The following is a 21,169-nucleotide window of genomic DNA, read 5'->3' as shown; positions in this document are numbered from 1 at the left end:
TTACTCTTACTCTCAGTGTCAGTTCTGATTCATAGTAAGGTATCATTTTATATTCTGTTTAAACCATAAAAACACAAAGCTGATGCAGCACCAGGTAGAGAAAATGTGTCAGAACATCACTTCTTGGTTAAGTGGAACCAAAACAGGATGCAGAACTCCAGCTTTTCTCCAGACGTTTACATTGAGGAGACACAAAGTTACGTTCTGACCAACCTGAACGTTACAGATTTGTGACAGACATCAGTTCTACTTTTAGTGGGTCTGGTGCCACTGGACGCAAAGTGGGAACACCCTGGATGGGCAGCAGATCATCACAGGAGCCACATTTATGCATTCACACATTACTTTACACTTGGGGGGAATGTAAAGCGGCCAATCCACCTTCTTCATGTTTTTGGGAGGTGGCAGAATCCCGGAGAATCCTGTAGAAATGTAGACATGGGAGGAACCGACAAAATCTGCAAATCTCCTCAACCAGAGGAGAATTATGAGGACAACACTTACATCTTTGGTTATTTCTTGTTTGAATTTGTTCATAAAAAAATTTCACATTTCATTATTATTAATTAAAAGGATTTCAGTTTTGTTTTATTTATATTTTACCCTCCCTAATTCATATTTCTTTATTTAGGCTGAAGAACACAAGAACCTTTCTGCACACACACACACACACACACACACACACACACACACACACACACGCAACTTTCTGCACTAACACTGATTGGTTCGAAGTAAACCCCGCCCAAACACACACACACACACACACACACACACACACACCGTGTGTAAAGGATTATGTATTTATAAATCAGGTGACCGGGTTCCTCAATTAGCTGGATGGTGGAGATCAGGAACTCAGGAACATGTTGGACATGAAGAGCTTTATGTTGATTATTTTCTCCTGTTCGCTGTTACCAACACTGAGAGCTCAGAGTGAGTTTATTACTTTATTTACTCCAGATTTACACCAAACTCATGTTTGTACTTACACACACACCCGCACCCGCACCCGCACACACACACACACACACACACGTTTCACTTTGTGCCTGTGTTAGTAAAGTTACTGGTGTATATAGGGAGTTGGTTTCATTATTGTTACTAGAGTCTGAGTGCTGCTACGTGTGTTTGTAATATTAGTATCGTTACTGCGGTAAGTAAAATTAGTAGTGTTAGTGTTACTGGTGTTAGTAAGATTAGTAATGTTAGTGTTACTGGTGTAAGTGAGATTAGTAGTGTTAGTGTTACTGGTGTAAGTAAAATTAGTAGTGTTAGTGTTACTGGTGTTAGTAAGATTAGTAATGTTAGTGTTACTGGTGTAAGTGAGATTAGTAGTGTTAGTGTTACTGGTGTTAGTGAGATTAGTAGTGTTAGTGTTACTGGTGTAAGTGAGATTAGTAGTGTTAGTGTTACTGGTGTTAGTAAGATTAGTAATGTTAGTGTTACTGGTGTAAGTGAGATTAGTAGTGTTAGTGTTACTGGTGTTAGTAAGATTAGTAATGTTAGTGTTACTGGTGTAAGTGAGATTAGTAGTGTTAGTGTTACTGGTGTTAGTAAGATTAGTAATGTTAGTGTTACTGGTGTAAGTGAGATTAGTAGTGTTAGTGTTACTGGTGTTAGTGAGATTAGTAGTGTTAGTGTTACTGGTGTAAGTGAGATTAGTAGTGTTAGTGTTACTGGTGTTAGTAAGATTAGTAATGTTAGTGTTACTGGTGTTAGTGAGATTAGTAGTGTTAGTGTTACTGGTGTAAGTGAGATTAGTAGTGTTAGTGTTACTGGTGTTAGTAAGATTAGTAATGTTAGTGTTACTGGTGTAAGTGAGATTAGTAGTGTTAGTGTTACTGGTGTTAGTAACATTAGTAATGTTAGTGTTACTGGTGTAAGTGAGATTAGTAGTGTTAGTGTTACTGGTGTAAGTGAGATTAGTAATGTTAGTGTTACTGGTGTAAGTGAGATTAGTAGTGTTAGTGTTACTGGTGTAAGTAAGATTAGTAGTGTTAGTGTTTCTGCGGTAAGTAAAATTAGTAGTGTTAGTGTTACTGGTGTAAGTGAGATTAGTAGTGTTAGTGTTACTGGTGTAAGTGAGATTAGTAGTGTTACTGGTGTAAGTAAGATTAGTAGTGTTAGTGAGATTAGTAGTGTTAGTGTTACTGGTGTAAGTTAGAGTAGTAGTGTTATTGTTACTGGTGTAAGTGAGATTAGTAGTGTTATTGTTACTGGTGTAAGTGAGATTAGTAGTGTTAGTGTTACTGGTGTAAGTAAGATTAGTAGTGTTAGTGTTACTGGTGTAAGTGAGATTAGTAGTGTTAGTGTTACTGCAGTAAGTAAAATTAGTAGTGTTACTGGTGTAAGTGAGATTAGTAGTGTTAGTGTTACTGGTGTAGGTAAGATTAGTAGTGTTATTGTTACTGGTGTGAGTAAGATTAGTAGTGTTAGTGTTACTGGTGTGAGTAAGATTAGTAGTGTTAGTGTTACTGGTGTTAGTGAGATTAGTAGTGTTAGTGTTACTGGTGTAAGTAAGATTAGTAGTCTTAGTGTTACTGGTGTAAGTAAGATTAGTAGTGTTAGTGTTACTGGTGTTAGTGAGATTAGTAGTGTTACTGTTGTAAGTAAGATTAGTAGTGTTAGTGTTACCGGTGTAAGTGAGATTAGTAGTGTTAGTGTTACCGGTTAAGTGAGATTAGTAGTGTTATTGTTACTGGTGTAAGTAAGATTAGTAGTGTTAGTGTTACTGGTGTTAGTGAGATTAGTAGTGTTACTGTTGTAAGTAAGATTAGTAGTGTTAGTGTTACCGGTGTAAGTGAGATTAGTAGTGTTAGTGTTACCGGTGTAAGTGAGATTAGTAGTGTTATTGTTACTGGTGTAAGTGAGATTAGTAGTGTTAGTGTTACTGGTGTAAGTAAGATTAGTAATGTTAGTGTTACTGGTGTAAGTGAGATTAGTGATGTTAGTGTTACTGGTGTAAGTAAGATTAGTAGTGTTAGTGTTACTGTTGTAAGTAAGATTAGTAGTGTTAGTGTTACTGGTGTAAGTACAATTAGTAGTGTTGTTACTGGTGTAAGTGAGATTAGTAGTGTTAGTGTTACTGGTGTAAGTGAGATTAGTAGTGTTAGTGTTACCGGTGTAAGTAAGATTAGTAGTGTTAGTGTTACTGGTGTTAGTAAGATTAGTAATGTTAGTGTTACTGGTGTAAGTGAGATTAGTAGTGTTAGTGTTACTGGTGTAAGTAAGATTAGTAGTGTTAGTGTTACTGGTGTAAGTGAGATTAGTAGTGTTAGTGTTACTGGTGTAAGTAAGATTAGTAGTGTTACTGGTGTAAGTGAGATTAGTAGTGTTAGTGTTACTGGTGTAAGTGAGATTAGTAGTGTTAGTGTTACCGGTGTAAGTAAGATTAGTAGTGTTAGTGTTACTGATGTTAGTAAGATTAGTAATGTTAGTGTTACTGGTGTAAGTGAGATTAGTAGTGTTAGTGTTACTGGTGTAAGTAAGATTAGTAGTGTTAGTGTTACTGGTGTAAGTGAGATTAGTAGTGTTAGTGTTACTGGTGTAAGTAAGATTAGTAGTGTTACTGGTGTAAGTGAGATTAGTAGTGTTAGTGTTACTGGTGTAAGTGAGATTAGTAGTGTTAGTGTTACTGGTGTGAGTAAGATTAGTAGTGTTAGTGTTACTGGTGTAAGTGAGATTAGTAGTGTTGTTACTGGTGTAAGTGAGATTAGTAGTGTTAGTGTTACTGGTGTAAGTAAGATTAGTAGTGTTGTTACTGGTGTAAGTGAGATTAGTAGTGTTACTGGTGTAAGTGAGATTAGTAGTGTTAGTGTTACTGGTGTGAGTAAGATTAGTAGTGTTAGTGTTACCGGTGTAAGTGAGATTAGTAGTGTTAGTGTTACTGGTGTGAGTAAGATTAGTAGTGTTAGTGTTACCGGTGTAAGTGAGATTAGTAGTGTTAGTGTTACTGGTGTGAATAAGATTAGTAGTGTTAGTGTTACTTATGTTCTGGAATCACAATTTTAATTCTTTTTGAACTTTGAACATGATTCAAATCATCAGAAAATCATCAGAAAATTAATCTGATCTTGCACTTTCACTTTCTTCTTCAGAAACCAGTCTTGAGTTACTCCAATTTCATGTGTAGACTTTGTTTTTGGTCTGATTGGATCAAACTTGTCTGTAACGTGTTTTTGTAATTTGGGTTCATGTTTTCTTCAGTGGTGTTCAGCGCTCCAGTAGAGTTTGCCGAGAACAAGCTCCATGTCATGATGCTCTCACCACTACACTTGGGTTCACACACACAATCCTTCTTTCTCTAAACAATAATTCACATTGGACTACAGGAGCTGCTCTGTTCATTGTGTAACTGCTGTTCCTGATGCTTTCAGGTCATCCTGCAACTCTTTTTAGGTGACTGATGGCTTCTCTTTATTTTACCTTCTCTATCCACGGTCAGAGAGTGATAATCATGGTCAGGGTTAGGGCTGGGCGATATGGATCAAAAATTATATCTCGATATTTTTTTCTGAATGGCGATATACGATATATATCTCGATATTTTTTTATCCCATAAGGTAATAACAAAAAGACACTTCTGAGACAAAGCTACATTTTTTTACAGGCACTTTTATTAATATTCATGCTGGGGAAGCTTCACACAAGAATTATTTTTCCTTAAAAAAAAAAAAAAAAGAGCTATTCTAAGAAAAAAAAAAAAGTTGTTTTCTAAGGCATCTCCTGTTGTCTAACGTGAATTACAAATATATTGTCTGGCCCTTTAAGAATGTTAAGTGTACTATAGGGCGCAGGGAGCGAGTGTGTAGGGAAGATGTTGGAATGACGGCTTCCGGCTGAGCTTGTGTGACATTAAAAGTAAAACCCCATTAAAGTAAACCCCTCGTTAACCCCCCACCCTGTATAGAACTCAGTTCTGTAATACAGGCAGAACTAATCGTTCATGTTACTGTGTAACTATTACAACATTTAATGCATTTTAATCCGCGTTCTTCTTCATGCACTTTATTATTATTTAACAGCTTTATTTGTTGATTAATTGCTGTTTGCTCCTTGTTTACTGCAGAGTTAGTTCATGCAATTTAATAATGTTTGGTTGTTTATTGGCCGACAACAAGAAATACTATAATAGAAGATAAATAAATAAATGACGTGTCGGACGTCGGGCGATCATCCAGTATAAACTAACACGACCACGTACAACATCCAGTACAGAAATCACTCCCCATAATGTTTGTTTTTACAGATAGAGCAAATATATGCACATCACATATACAAACACAAGAGTCAGAACAACAGGAGACGCACCGTTACGTTATTATTACTTACTCAACACTTAATGTGAAGTAAATACGTGCATGTCAGCGCGTGCATGCGCTTGTGTTGGTTTTTAAAACGAATAACGACTCGTTTTCTTGTTTTTTAACTTTGGGATTTGAAGTGAAAAACGAATGAAGGTACACGGAGCTGGAACCTTTTATCTGGACTTGTTTTCGGCGTTCTCTACAGAATACATTATTCTGCTGCTCATCTGACACTTTGAATTCGAACCATCTCCAAATAATTACAAACTTAGTCATTATTTTTCTTTTTAGTAAACAGCTCCTCCTCGATAGCTTCTGTCATGTCTTTATCCGTCTCCATGCTATCGCTGCCTGCAGGAATTACTGGTGAAGCGGTGGGGGCGGGGCGAGTTGTGTTCAGTGAGGGAGAGGGGCGGGGCAGGTAAACATGTGCAGAGACAAACTGGGAGAAGAGAAAGACGAACTGTCGGATCTAACTGGAACGCAACATTTATATCGATATACGCGATATTGTCTTATCTTATATCGCGTATGAAAATATATCGATATTTTATAAAATCTCGATATATCGCCCAGCCCTAGTCAGGGTCACTGTGGGTCTGATTCTTTAAGCAAAAGGCAGACAATAGCTTGGACAGATCGCCAGTACATCACTGGGCAGACACACACACACATATACAGTGGGGCCAAAAAGTATTTAGTCAGCCACTGATTGTGCAGGTTCTCCTACTTAGAAAGATGAGAGAGGTCTGTAATTTTCATCATAGGTACACTTCAACTATGAGAGACAAAATGAGAAAAAAAAATCCAGGAAATCACATTGTAGGATTTTTAAAGAACTTATTTGTAAATTATGGTGGAAAATAAGTATTTGGTCACCCACAAACAAGCAAGATTTCTGGCTCTCACAGACCTGTAACTTCTTCTTTAAGAAGCTCTTCTGTCCTCCACTCGTTACCTGTATTAATGGCACCTGTTTGACCTCGTTATCTGTATAAAAGACACCTGTCCACAGCCTCAAACAGTCAGACTCCAAACTCAACCATGGCCAAGACCAAAGAGCTGTCGAAGGACACCAGGAAGAAAACTGTAGACCTGCACCAGGCTGGGAAGAGTGAATCTACAATAGGCAAGCGAGTTGGTGTGAATAAATCAACTGTGAAAGCAATTGTAAAAAAATGGAAGACATACAAGACCATTGATAATCTCCCTCGATCCCGTGGGGTCAAAATGATCATGAGAACGGTGAGCAAAAATCCCAGAACTACACGGAGGGACCTGATGAATGACCTGCAGAGAGCTGGGACCAAAGTAACAAAGGCTACCATCAGTAACACACTACGCCGAGAGGGACTCAAATCCTGCAGTGCCAGGCGTGTCCCCCTGCTTAAGCCAGTACATGTCCAAGCCCATTTGAAGTTTGCCAGAGAGCATATGGATGATCCAGAAGAGGATTGGGAGAATATCATGTGGTCAGATGAAACCAAAATGGAACTTTTTGATAAAAACTCAACTCGTCGTGTTTGGAGGAAGAAGAATGCTGAGTTGCATCCCAAGAACACCGTACCTACTGTGAAGCATGGGGGTGGAAACATCATGCTTTGGGGCTGTTTTTCTGCAAAGGGGACAGGACGACTGATCCGTGTTAAGGGAAGAATGAACGGGGCCATGTATCGTGAGATTTTAAGCCAAAACCTCCTTCCATCAGTGAGAGCATTGAAGATGGAACGTGGCTGGGTCTTCCAGCATGACAATGATCCCAAACACACCGCTCGGGCAACGAAGGAGTGGCTCCATAAAAAGCATTTCAAGGTCCTGGAGTGGCCTAGCCAGTCTCCAGACCTCAACCCCATAGAAAATTTGTGGAGGGAGTTGAAAGTCCGTGTTGCCCAGCGACAGCCCCAAAACATCACTGCTCTAGAGGAGATCTGCATGGAGGAATGGGCCAAAATACCAGCTACAGTGTGTGCAAACCTGGTGAAGACTTACAGGAAACGTTTGACCTCTGTCATTGCCAACAAAGGTTATGTTACAAAGTATTGAGTTGAACTTTTGTTATTGACCAAATACTTATTTTCCACCATAATTTAATTCTTTACCAAATAAATTCTTTAAAAATCCTACAATGTGATTTCCTGGATTTTTTTTTCTCATTTTGTCTCTCATAGTTGAAGTGTAGCTATGATGAAAATTACAGACCTCTCTCATCTTTCTAAGTAGGAGAACCTGCACAATCAGTGGCTGACTAAATACTTTTTGGCCCCACTGTACATACACACACACACACTTAGGGAAGTATATTAGCTCCAGTTGTCTTGACTGCATGTCTTTGGACTTGTGGGAACAAACCAGAGGAAACCCACACAGACACACAGGCTGTTTTTGCAGTGAGGTGACTGCTCCTGTGGCCCACCGGTCCCTAAGCAGACTTTATATTCCATGTCGTTATTATAAAACCTCTAGTGATGTAATTGTTTTTAACTAAATCACTGATGAACTTTTTTGTTTATAACCATGTCGAGCACTTTGAGATTTCAAACGTACAAATGTAAAAGAGGAAGTAGAAATTTCTCGAGCATCAGAAAGAGGAAGTGTGCCTATTAGAAACTCTATTGGCTTCCTGAAACGTTAATGCTTAAGTCAAGATTGCTCTTTACTTCTTTTTAAAGATTTCCGCTCTCCTGGTGGCCTCCAGTTAAGAAGGTGATCCGAGGGAACGCCAATAAGTCTTCTCCTCAGTCCTGAAATGATGATTATTCACAGTGTGTTTCAGTCAGTCAAAAGTAATTGTTAACACTTCAATAATGAGTATGTTGTTATCTTGACATTATAAGTTTACACATAGCCTAGCCGAAAAGTCGTACTCTTTAACATTTCATTGAACCACGTTGAGCTTTGATTACGGTGCAATTTTATTGTGGCATTGATTCAACAACCTTATGCAATGTTACAGAGTTGCCTTCATTTTCGGCCAATGTCTTCTATTTAGGGTGGCGCTTTAAGGTCTCCGAAGTCTATGACAACTCTATGAAGTCTCCGGCATCTGAGAATTTTAAAGTGGTTGTAGACTTTACAGAGTGCTGGAGACTTTATAGAGTCGTCTCTGGCATCCCAGACTCATAACGGAACAAAGCTCAGGACTCTTAGGAAATGATTCCTCACTGTTTAAGCCCAATGAATCTTGTGGTCATGGAATCTGCCCATGTCACCAAAAAAAGAAACAGTCCATTGATGGGATCACCTGGCCACCCAGTACTGGCATGATACGAGTCTTCAGTTGCTCAACAATCTGTGGTTGGCGTCAGCTGATTCTTCTCTTCATGCTGAAGTAAATCCAGTTAAACACAGATACATGTGGAGCTGTTAGACTGGGTTTGATGGTTATTTTACACAGATGTTTGTTCGTGTTGTGGTGTTTTGTAGTGTTTTATCGCTCGAGTCGAGCGCTGAGCAAATCGGTTATTTGTGCCGAGAGTCGCGGTGAGAGAGAAGCACAAAACGCTTCTCACACCAATGAACTAAAGAACACAACAACTGAGACAAACATGCCTACGTCTTCTTATCACCGACAGCTGATCCAGGCTGTAACGACAGCACAAATCCCCACAGTTAATCTACACGCTCCACCATCATGTTACCACGCTTTACTGTCTTTATGTAACGCCCACCGTTGATGACGTGCTTGGTTCCCAAAAACTGGTGGAAACGCGGGTCGGTTCTCTACAAAACACCCGAACAGAACCGGTTCAAGAACCAGAACCAGGGTTAAATGTGTCTACAGTTGTAGCACACACAGAATCAGGTCTGGTATCGTCGCCTTGATGGCAGCATGTGTCTCTCTAAAATCCCTGTAGACTCCTCTGTGTCAATGGTATCTTCACACATATGCCATGAGCACTGATGCACCCCAGATCATGACAGATGTTGGCTTTTGTACCTTTCACTGATAACAGTCTGGATGGTCCTTTTTTGTCAGTTCAAAAACTATTACTGCTTCACGGGAGTAACAATCTAGTGGTTAAGGTACTGGATTTATGATCAGAAGGTTGCTAGGTTCAAGCCCCACCACCGCCAAGTTGCCACTGTTGGGCCCCTGAGCAGGGCTCTTAACCCTCAATTGCTTGATTTGTATTTAGACATAATTGTAAGTCACTTTGGATCAAAGTGTTTGCTAAATACCTTGGGACACTTCAGTGGGCGGGTCCTTGTTTTTATTCAAACAGCCAATCAGAAGCAGTGAAGTTTTATACTAAGTGTAATGATGGTCTTTCCTGCAGATGTTCAGAAGGCGACAGTGTACTGGGACCCCACCCACAAGACTGTGCTGCTAAAAGAGGGGGTGCTGGAGGAATCCGGGGATGCCTACGGTTACTACAACGACTCCTTCTCCGAGACCGGGTGGGGCGTGCTGGAGATCCGTGCTGGATATGGAAAGACGCAGAGATTGGATGATAAGACCTTCTTCCTGGCAGGATATCTGGAGGGGTTCCTCACCGCACGGTACCAGTCTCATTCAGCTCTGTTCTTCTGCATTACCCATAATCCCTAACATGGTCCACACCTACAGATACTGTAACTAACAGGACCCATAATCATCTCCACCTGACCAATAGTGTTGCTCACATCCACCAATAGTGGTGCCAGTTAAAGTCTACACTGTATGGATCAAAGTGTTGGGACGGCCCTTCTAATGATCAAATTCATGTGTTACAGCCAGGACAGCTGCTAACAGGTGTAATAAATCATTTAAATAAACGGGGCTGATGGTTGAAAGAACCGCTTTCTGAACCAATCAGATCTTCTGATTGTAATTGTTAGTAAAAAATGCTGTTATTTGCATTTATTCAGTTTGCGTCACACAGATGACGCGGTAATGAAACGCTCGATCGGCTTTCTAACCACTTCCTGTTTTACTTCACGACTGGGAAAAGTTTGGAGGTTTTTAATTATAAGCACATTTACAAAATAACGGATTCTGTTCCTAATGGGATGCACGCTTATAAATGTAATAGCATCTGGAAGAACAGAAGCTCAGGTAAGCAGTGGTTATGATTGTTTTTGCTGTGTTTGGGATTTTGGCCGCTGTGCCGTGATTTATCGAGCGCTTTTGTTCTGTAATGAAAACAAAACGTATCAGTTGAAGCTTTTAACTGGAACCTTCTTGTTACAGAAATTACATTCATTTACACAATGAGGAGGAAAGTAAAGACACGAAGTAAAACGGCTAAATACACTCGCTAATCTGTTGTTGTTTTTATCTGAACTTACAGATTATTTATTTATTTCTATGCTACATTTACAATATATGTTTTGTGTAGATTTTATTGACTCGTGACTTGACTCAGACTCTAGCCTAAAGACTCATGACTCGACTGGGACTCTAGCCTAAAGACTCGTGACTCGACTGGGACTCTAGCCTAAAGACTCAGGACTTGACTCGGACTCTAGTCTAAAGGCTCGTGACTGGACTCGGACTCTAGCCTAAAGACTCGTGACTCGACTCGGACTCTAGTCTAAATACTCGTGACTCGACTCAGGACTCTAGCCTAAAGACTCGTGACTCGACTCGGACTCTAGCTTAAAGACTCGTGACTCGACTGGGACTCTAGCCTAAAGACTTCTGACTCGACTGGGACTCTAGTCTAAAGACTCGTGACTCGACTCGGACTCTAGCCTAAAGACTCAGGACTTGACTCGGACTCTAGTCTAAAGACTCGTGACTCGACTCGGACTCTAGCCTAAAGACTCGTGACTCGACTCGGACTCTAGTCTAAATACTCGTGACTCGACTCAGGACTCTAGCCTAAAGACTCGTGACTCGACTCGGACTCTAGCCTAAAGACTCGTGACTCGACTCGGACTCAAGTCTAAATACTCGTGACTCGACTCAGGACTCTAGCCTAAAAACTCGTGACTCGACTTAGGACTCTAGCCTAAAGACTCCTGACTCGACTCGGACTCTAACCCAAAGACTCGTGACTCGACTCGGACTCTAGCCTAAAGACTCGTGACTCGACTCGGACTCAAGTCTAAATACTCGTGACTCGACTCAGGACTCTAACCTAAAGACTCGTGACTCGACTCAGGACTCTAGCCTAAAGACTCGTGACTCGACCCGGACTCTAGTCTAAATACTCGTGACTCGACTCAGGACTCTAGCCTAAAGACTCGTGACTCGACTCGGACTCTAGCCTAAAGACTCGTGACTCGACTCGGACTCAAGTCTAAATACTCGTGACTCGACTCAGGACTCTAGCCTAAAAACTCGTGACTCGACTTAGGACTCTAGCCTAAAGACTCCTGACTCGACTCGGACTCTAACCCAAAGACTCGTGACTCGACTCGGACTCAAGTCTAAATACTCGTGACTCGACTCAGGACTCTAGCCTAAAAACTCGTGACTCGACTTAGGACTCTAGCCTAAAGACTCCTGACTCGACTCGGACTCTAACCCAAAGACTCGTGACTCGACTCGGACTCAAGTCTAAATACTCGTGACTCGACGCAGGACTCTAGCCTAAAGACTCGTGACTCGACTTAGGACTCTAGCCTAAAGACTCGTGACTCGACCCGGACTCTAGTCTAAATACTCGTGACTCGACTCAGGACTCTAGCCTAAAGACTCGTGACTCGACTCGGACTCTAGCCTAAAGACTCGTGACTCAACTCGGACTCTAGTCTAAATACTCGTGACTCGACTCTAGCCTAAAGACTCGTGACTCGACTCGGACTCTAGCCTAAAGACTCGTGACTCGACTCGGACTCTAGCCTAAATACTCGTGACTCGACTCGGACTCTAGTCTAAATACTCGTGACTCAACTCAGGACTCTAGCCTAAAGACTCGTGACTTGACTCTAGCTCTAGCCTAAAGACTTGTGACTTGACTCGCACTCGTATTTTGTGACTTGTGAACATCTCCTCTGGTGTGACGGTATGACGGTATCTTTGTTCCTGCAGGCAGATGTTTGATCACTACACGAACATGTACCCACAGCTGATCACAAGTCCTGATGTTCTGCAGGCCGTCAAGAAGTTCATGAGGTGAGTGGAGTTCTTTTATTTATGGAATGATGTTATTTATAGTTATATTAATAAGAATCCTCAGACATGTGAGAACTACAAGTGGCAAATGTCCTCAAAAATGTCCTCACCTGTTGGGAAAGGGTTGCTGCACCCGTAAACGTTAAGACTTCCTTCCTGTTTCACAACAGAACAGAATTTTAGCGGCTCAGCCGTTATGACATCATACTATAGCTCACGTCTGTATTTTCACTTCATATTTACATGTATGTGGGGGGCGGCTCGGTGGGTAGCACTGTCGCCTCACAGCAAGAAGGTCCTGGGTTCAATCCCCAGCCCTATAGGTGAATGGCTGTGTGTGTGTGTCTGCCCTGCGATGGACTGGCGACCCGTCCAGGGTGTTATTGTGTGCCTTGCGCCCATTGAAAAGCTGGGATAGGCAAGAAAATGAGTGAGTGAGTGTATGTGGGGCTAAATTAATAAGGGGGACAATTATCCTACCCCACTAATGCTGGGATCCAGGGTTCGAATCCCCCAGCTGTGCTGTCGGCAGGTCGGGCGTCTTTAAACCGACATGATTGGCTGTGTCTGAGGGGTGACCGAGGCCCCGGTAGGGATTGGCGTCCTGTCCAGTGTGTGTTACTCCAGGAAAGCTGGACCTGCATGTTTATGTTTGATAAGGACTGCAGTGGGAACTGAACCTGTGTGTGTGTGTGTGTGTGTGTGTGTGTGTGTGTGTGTGTGTGTGTGTCAGTAAACAGAGCTCCTGGTCTCGGCAGCAGGTGAAGCTGAACGGGAGCACAGATGCATTGTGGGCGCACACCGGCTTTATCCTGGCACAGCTGGATGGTTTACACGCCGGAGCAGCCGAGTGGGCAAAGCGCACCGGGAAAAAGGTGAGAGGAGGATGATGAGGATTGGATGAAGGGGCGTCCCAATACTTTTGTTTATATAGTGTGTATATACGTAAATGTGTGTGTGTGTGCTCAGGCTCTGTCCAGGTTTGATGTACACTTACTGAATGCAGTAGGAGATCTGCTGGATCTGATACCCGTGTTGGTACCCGAGGTGAAACCCACACTGAGAGGGTATGAAGAACCGGGTATGGGGCACTGCTCCGCCCTCATCAAGGTACCCACCCACACACACACCTGATTACACCTACGTTTGAGTTAATGGCACACCAAACGTCAGACGTGTCTGCACTTGGCGCTCGGGTGGATCTAGCCCATCATCACTGGGTGAGATCTGGGTTCGAATCTCAGTGGTGCTATCTGCCAGTGGGGCATCTGCATCAACATAATTGGCCATGTGGTTGGCTAAAGCCCTGCGATGGATTGGTCGGTGTTTCAAAGTGAAACTGGACCTGCTGCGACCAACCAGACAAAGTCCTGTAGATTCCCTCAGGAAGGTGGTTCGTCTGCATGAGGAGATGCTCATGTTGTTGTTCCTGCTCGTGTTTAGATGCTGCCAGGCTACGAGAACCTGCTGTTTGCTCACTCCAGTTGGTACACCTATGCTGCCACCCTGCGCATCTTCAAACACTGGGACTTTAAAATCCAACACCCGGCTACTGCCACTGGAAAACTGTCCTTCAGCAGCTACCCCGGTACACACACCTACACACATACATATACACATATACAACCCCTGGCAAAAATTATGGAATCACCACTCTTGGAAGATGTTCTGTCAATTGTTTAATTTTGTAGAAAAATAATAAATCACAGACATGCCACAAAACTATCATTTCTCAAACTGTCAACCCTCTGGCATTAAGAAACAATAAAAAAAAAGAAACAAATATAACAGTTGTGGTCAGTCACAATTGCTTTTTTTTAGATCAAGTAGAGGAAAAAAATATGGAATCACTCAAATCTGAGGAAAAAATTATGGAATCACTCTGTAATTTGCAGTTTAAAAACAAAACATCTGCAGCAGATTAGATTAGCTAATTATTCTTCAGTTTAAAAAGAGTGCTCACACCTCGGAGAGCTGTTGCACAAAGCAGATTGTCATGAATCATGGTTCCAACACAAGATATGTCAGTTGAAACAAATGAGAGGATTATAAAACTCCTTCAAGAAGATAAATCATTGTGGAATGTCGCAAAAGATGTTGGTTGTTCCCAGTAAGCTGTGTTTAAAATCTGGACCAAGTACAAACAAAATGGGAAGGTTGTAAAAGGGAAGCATACTGGTAGAACAAGTAAGACATCAAAGCATCAAGATAGAAAACTTAAAGCAATATGTCTTGAAAACAGATAATGCACAACAAAACAAATGAGAAACAAGTGGCCGGAAAGTGGAGTCAATGTCTGTGACTGAACTGTAAGAAATCACCTAAAAGAAATGGGATTTACATACAGAAAAGCCAAACAAAAGCCACCATTAACACCTAAAAAGAAAAGAACAAGGTTAAAGTAGGCTAAAGAAAAGCAATCGTGGACTGTGGGTGACTGGATAAAAGTGATCTTCAGTGATGAATCGCGAATCTGCATTGGGCAAGGTGATGATGCTGGAACTTTTGTTTGGTGTCTGTCCAATGAAATTTATGAAGATAACTGCCTAAAGAAAACATGTTAATTTCCACAGTTGTTGATGATATGGGCCTGCACGTCGGGTAAAGGCACAGGGGAGATGGTCTTCAATAAATGCCAAAGTCCACATTGAAATTTTGGACGCTTTTCTTATTCCATCAGTTGAAAGGATGTTTGGTGATGATGACTTCATTTTTCAAGATGATAATGCATCTTGCCATAGGGCAAAGGACGTGAAAACTTTCCTTCAAGAAAACATATAATGTCAATGGCATGGCCTGCAAATAGTCCGGATCTCAATCCATTTGAAAATCTCTGGTGGAAATGGAAGAAAATGGTCAATGACAAGGTTCCAACCTGCAAAGCTGATCTGGCAACAGCAATAAGAGACAGTTGAAGGCAGATTGATGAAGAATACTGTTTGTCATTAGTTAACTCCATGCCTCAGAGAGTTTAAACCATTATAAAAGCCAGAGGTGGTGCAACAAAGTAATAATGGTGCAGTTTTCTAATGATTCCATAATTTTTTCCTCAGATTTGAGTGATTCCATATTTTTTTCCTCTACTTGATCTAACAAAAAGCAATTGTGACTGACCACAACTATTATATTTGTTTCTTTTTTTTATTGTTTCTTAATGCCAGAGGGTTGACAGTTTGAGAAATGATAGTTTTGTGGCATGTCTGTGATTTATTTTTTTTCTACAAAATTAAACAATTGAAAGAACATCTTCCAAGAGTGGTGATTCCATAATTTTTGCCAGGGGTTGTACACACATACATACACACAATACACAAAATATACATACACACACACATACACATGCATACACACATACACATAATACACATATATATATATATACACACACATACACATGCATACATACTCATACACACACAAACACACATACTAAACTCAAACATACTCACACACACTCACACACACACATATACACACAATACAAATACACATGCATATACACATACACAATAAACAATACACACCTACACATACATACACATACATACACACACACACATACACATACACACACACATACACACACACACACACACATACACACACACCTACATACACATACACATACACACACACACACACACACATACACACACACCTACATACACACACAAACACACACATACACACACATACACACACCTACACACACATACACATACACACACAAACACACAAATACACGCACATACACACACATATACATACACACACACCTACACATACACACACATACACACATACACATATACATACACCTACACATATACACACACCTACACACACATACACACACACACACTTACACATACACACATATACACATATACATACACCTACACATACACACACACCTACATACACATACACACACAAACACACACATACACACACCTACACACACATACACATACACACACAAACACACAAATACACGCACATACACACACATATACATACACACACACCTACACATATACACACATACACACATACACATATACATACACCTACACATATACACACACCTACACACACATACACACACATATACATACACACACTTACACATACACACACATACACACATACACCTACACATATACACAATACAGGTTACACACATACACACAATACACATTTACACACATATACACATAACACAATACATATACACATACACACAATTCACATTCACACTCATATACACATACACACACACATACATACACACTCACACACGTACACAATACACATGCGCACATACACACACATACATAGATAAACAAATTACACATACATACATACACACACACACAATACACATACATACATACACACAATACACATAAACACACACACAAACACACACACACATACACAATACACACACATACACACATGCGTACATACACACACATACACATACACACACACACACATACACACAATACATGCACAATACACACACACACACACACACACACACACACACCTAAAAATGGTGTTGAGCTCACACCATACACTGTATGGCCAAAAGTATTCGGACGCCTGACCATGTGCTTGCTGGATGTCCCATTTAAGAAACAAATTGTATTACAATAGAGTAACTTCTATGTGATCCTCCCAGGCTGTGTGTCTGTGTGTGGAAATTTGTGCCCCTTTACACAAAAAATTACAGCATTTGTATGGCTGGGCACTGAGTTAGTCAGTTAATGTTCCAGTTCATCCCAGGGCTGTTGAGTGGGGCTGAGGTCAGGGCTCTGTGCAGGACACTGGAGTTTCTTGGAACAGGAAAGGGCCTTCCCTAAACTGTTGCTGCCAAATCAAAAGCATGTAATTTCCTTTATATGATTGATTTATTACACAGAAATTCAGTCATTAGGAGGCGCGTCCCAATACTTTTGTCCATATAGAGTATAAATTGGGGTGACCAGTTAGATGTCAGGAGTATCCGGTAACTATGCTGGTGCGCTGGTGTTCTCTGAGCTGTGTGTTTGTGTTCCAGGGTTACTGGCGTCTCTGGATGACTTCTACCTGCTGGGCAACGGGCTGATGATGACCCAGACCACCAACTCTGTCTTTAACCAGTCTCTGTTCGACACCATCACCCCCAACAGCCTGTTCGCCTGGCAACGGGTCCGGCTCGCACACGCCCTCGCCCGGTCCGGTACCCAGTGGGCTCAGACCTTCTCCCAGTTCAACTCAGGTCAGATCTGATGCTCACTTTACTACGTAGTGCTGAAAGGAGAAGAAGGAAACGAGGGGATGGGTACCAGCAGATACAGTAGATATGAGGCCTTGTCTAGTTCTGACTGACGTTCTGATCTCCTCCTTCTCTCCGTCAGGAACCTATAATAACCAGTACATGGTGGTGGACGTGAGTAAGGTCAAGCTGGGCTCCAGTATCAGCGATGGAGCTCTGACTGTAGTGGAGCAGATCCCAGGACTGGTGGAGTACTCGGATCAGACTCAGGCTCTGAGGACTGGTGAGGATTGATGATACGAGAAGTTTATTAACCTGCATCCACAGTTACTGGTACCCTGGAACACACAAGGATCATATATTGCTTCTATCTTTGATCTTTCATTAAAAACATCACAAACATGTTTCTTCAGTTCCTGTGAATGTCGCCCTGATGGTAACGATGGCCACATTTTGTCCATGATATCTTTTTGTGACCCAGGCAACACAAACAACGCATCTTACTCTCTCTGCTATTATATTATATTATAATCTGGTCCCATTGTGGTTTACAAGATATAACATAAAGCATCCACAAGTGGGCATTCAAGTACAAGTGTATTTAATTATTATTATTTTTCTCTGCGACCCTAAATAACCTGTTGTTGCTGTATTCTCTGGTCCTTCTCATGGCAATAAACAACTAAGAGTATTAGGCCAGCTTATTACCCCATATTTATACCCCAGTGAAATAGGAAGTCATGGCTAACCATTTAAATACTCTTTATTGCTTAGGTTAGAAAATCCTTCTGTTAGATTTCACTCACAAGAATATCTAGGGCGCCAATAATTGTATCACACACAGCTAACATTCGTTGTAGAGGAGCGCTCGGGTGGCGAAGCGGAGCACTGGAACTGGTGAGTTTGAGGTAGGGAGGGTCGGAGGGCATCTTTTCCTGGTACTGGGCACTTTTTCTCAGATTTCCCCCCCCAATTTTCTTGCCTAATTTAGTCGTATCCAATTACCCTGATTGCGTTATGCTTCCCCTCTATTGATACAACCCTCCACTGCTGTCTGAGGAGCTTCACAACTGACACGTGTGCAGTAACGACTGTATCTTTCCATCTGCGTGAGGCGAGTTCACACGCGGATCAGCCTTGTGCACGGAGAGCCACACCCTCAACTCAGCCAGCAGAGGTCGTAATTGCACCAGTTATACGGAACCCTGGTCCAGCTCATCCCACCCTGTGAATAACAGCCAATCGTTGTTCATGTAGCTGCCCAGTCCAGCCGGATGGCAGAGCTGAGATTCGATACGATGTATTCGAGATCCTAGCTCTGGTGTGCTAGTGTATTTTACCGGTCTGGATACCTGTGCAGATGGTGGAGAAGGTGGGTCACACGGAGCTTATGACTGTGTGGGAACCCGACACTGGGCGTGTAGGGTCCTTTTTATCTCCTGTGTCTCCTGCCTTTCGCTCAATAAATCAGACCCACAGCAACCCTGACCAGGATAAGCGGTGGTAAAACATTTTATGTCTGTAATAATCTAGGTTGCTTTGTAACTTACCAAGAGGGGGCGCTGTGTCCTATATACAACCTTCAATCAAATAGTTGCTTACTGCACCACAACGGTGGACCATTATTGGCTAAAATCCTCCTGTAGCAGCCTGACCACGCCCACCGGGACATGTACGGACATACAGCGCATGGCCTTTCATTGATTGTAGTAAATTTTGTTGGCAGTACGATGGCTCGGTGGGTAGCACTGTCGTCTCGCAGCAAGAAGGTCCTGGGTTTGATCCCCAGGTGGGGCGGTCCGGGTCCTTTCTGTGTGGAGTTTGCATGTTCTCCCCGTGTCTGTGTGGGTTTCCTCCGGGGGCTCCGGTTTCCTCCCACAGTCCAAAAACCTGCAGTCAGGTTAACTGGAGACACTGATTTGCTCTATAGGTGAATGGGTGTGTGTATGTGTGCCCCATCCAGGGTGTTACTGTGTTCCCTGCGCCCATTGAAAAGCTGGGATCCCCCTTCCCCCGCGACCCTAATCGGATAAGCGGTTGAGAAAGTGAGTGCGTGAGTAAATTGTGTGATTGTGATGCTGTGCAGGTTACTGGCCGTCGTACAACATCCCGTTTCACCGGAGGATCTACGAGCTGAGCGGCTACGTGCAGAGGTGGATCACTTACGGAAACGATTACTCCTACGACCTCTGCCCTCGCGCCAAGATCTTCCGCCGAGACCAGGCGTCGGTCGTGGACATCGCCTCGCTCAAACACATCATGAGATACAACGGTACGGCGCTCACGCCAGCTACTCAGCTGCCTTCTTCTGTTTCTGAATCTTTAAGGTGATTTATTTATTGTGTGTGTGTGTGTGTGTGTGTGTGTGCGTGCGTGTGTGTGTGTGCAGACTACAAGAACGACCCGTACTCCAAGGGCGACCCATGTAAATCCATCTGCTGTCGAGGGGACCTGCGCCAGTCCCACCCCTCGCCTAACGGATGTTACGATACCAAGGTCAGAAACTGACACTGGACGTGTCCTAAACCACTTCATATTCACTAGATAGTGCACATGCACATAAACATCATCAGTTCAGTGTGGACGTGTCCCAAACCGTACACCCTGTTCACTATATAATCATCAGCAGGCCACTGTGGGCGTGTCCCAAACCACATCATGTTAACTATATGGTGCACATACACATCTTCAGGTCACTGTGGGTGTGTCCCAAACCACTTCGTGTAAACTATATAGTGTACATATACAGCTTCAGTTTACTGTGGGTGTGTCCCAAACCACATCATGTTCATTATATAGTGCGTAAATACATCTTCAGTTCACTGGGCGTGTCCCAAATCACATCATGTTAACTTTATAGTGCCTTTATGTCATCAGCTCACTGCGAACGTGTCCCAAATGACTTTAGGTTTCCTTTATAGTGCACACAAGCCTCTTTAATGTACTGTGGGCGTGTGCCAAACTACTCACCCTACTCACTATGTCATACCCCCGTCTGTAGGTAACAGATCTGCACATGGCTACGCAGTTTGTATCGGAGGCTCTTAACGGCCCGACGACCGAGGGTGGCCTGCCCCCGTTCTCCTGGGATCTCTTCAACAGTACGACCCACCAGGGCCTGCCACGCCTCTACAACTACACCTTCGTCACCATGCACCCCGTCCTGTTCGCTCCCTGAGCCGCCTACACAGGGAGCACTGAGCAGGGAGCGGGGGGTAAGCACAGATGTTTATTTTTGAAATGAGACTCGCGTATATCAGGTGAATTTTCAATCATGCTTTACTGGAGTCTGGATCTGACTGCTTTCATCTCAGGTCTGACTGAATCCCTCTTCTGTCTATGTTTTTGTCTTTGAAGGTTTGATCTTTCAGTGTAACGTGGGCCATTAAAAATTTCAATCAGCATCAGCTGTAAATCATGTTCTAAATGGAGACCAAACACTGTTATTATCCAGCTGTTTCTCTTTGATCTCAGGGTGATGATTTAGACCAAAGTTACACGTAATTGTGCTGATCATATTTTTTATGATTGTTGAATAAATAAATATTTGCA

At 42.4% G+C, this 21,169-nt stretch overlaps 1 protein-coding gene across 3 annotated transcripts; it reads left to right on the top strand.

Annotated features, from left to right (window-relative positions):
- The first annotated feature begins 820 nt into the window (after positions 1 to 820).
- Positions 821 to 21,169, top strand: plbd1a (phospholipase B domain containing 1a). 3 transcript variants are annotated; one of them, XM_062990936.1, is made up of 12 exons: positions 821 to 936; positions 9,587 to 9,809; positions 12,268 to 12,351; positions 13,085 to 13,226; positions 13,321 to 13,461; positions 13,795 to 13,939; positions 17,420 to 17,620; positions 17,760 to 17,900; positions 19,704 to 19,889; positions 20,007 to 20,113; positions 20,619 to 20,832; positions 20,975 to 21,169. In XM_062990936.1, the coding sequence occupies exons 1-11, from the start codon at positions 867 to 869 to the stop codon at positions 20,793 to 20,795; spliced, it is 1,617 nt and encodes a 538-aa protein (XP_062847006.1). In that variant the 5' UTR covers positions 821 to 866; the 3' UTR covers positions 20,796 to 20,832; positions 20,975 to 21,169. The 3 variants fall into 3 exon arrangements, 2 of the variants coding, with proteins under 2 accessions (XP_062847006.1, XP_062847005.1); XR_010011029.1 differs by having other exon boundaries at positions 822 to 936; positions 20,619 to 20,877; XM_062990935.1 differs by having other exon boundaries at positions 822 to 936; positions 20,619 to 21,169.

The sequence above is a fragment of the Trichomycterus rosablanca genome, chromosome 2 (assembly GCF_030014385.1).
Source record: "Trichomycterus rosablanca isolate fTriRos1 chromosome 2, fTriRos1.hap1, whole genome shotgun sequence".
In the NCBI taxonomy this organism is placed as follows: Eukaryota; Metazoa; Chordata; class Actinopteri; order Siluriformes; family Trichomycteridae; genus Trichomycterus; species Trichomycterus rosablanca.
The sequence above is the reverse complement of the archived record's forward strand: the minus strand, read 5'-3'. Positions and strand labels throughout refer to the sequence as shown.

Coding starts and splice junctions, on each gene's coding strand:
- plbd1a (XM_062990936.1), top strand. CDS start 867: ATGTTGGACATGAAGAGCTTTATGTTGATTATTTTCTCCTGTTCGCTG. Junction 937..9,586: donor ACCAACACTGAGAGCTCAGA/GTGAGTTTATTA, acceptor TCTTTCCTGCAG/ATGTTCAGAAGGCGACAGTG. Junction 13,227..13,320: donor CAAAGCGCACCGGGAAAAAG/GTGAGAGGAGGA, acceptor GTGTGTGCTCAG/GCTCTGTCCAGGTTTGATGT.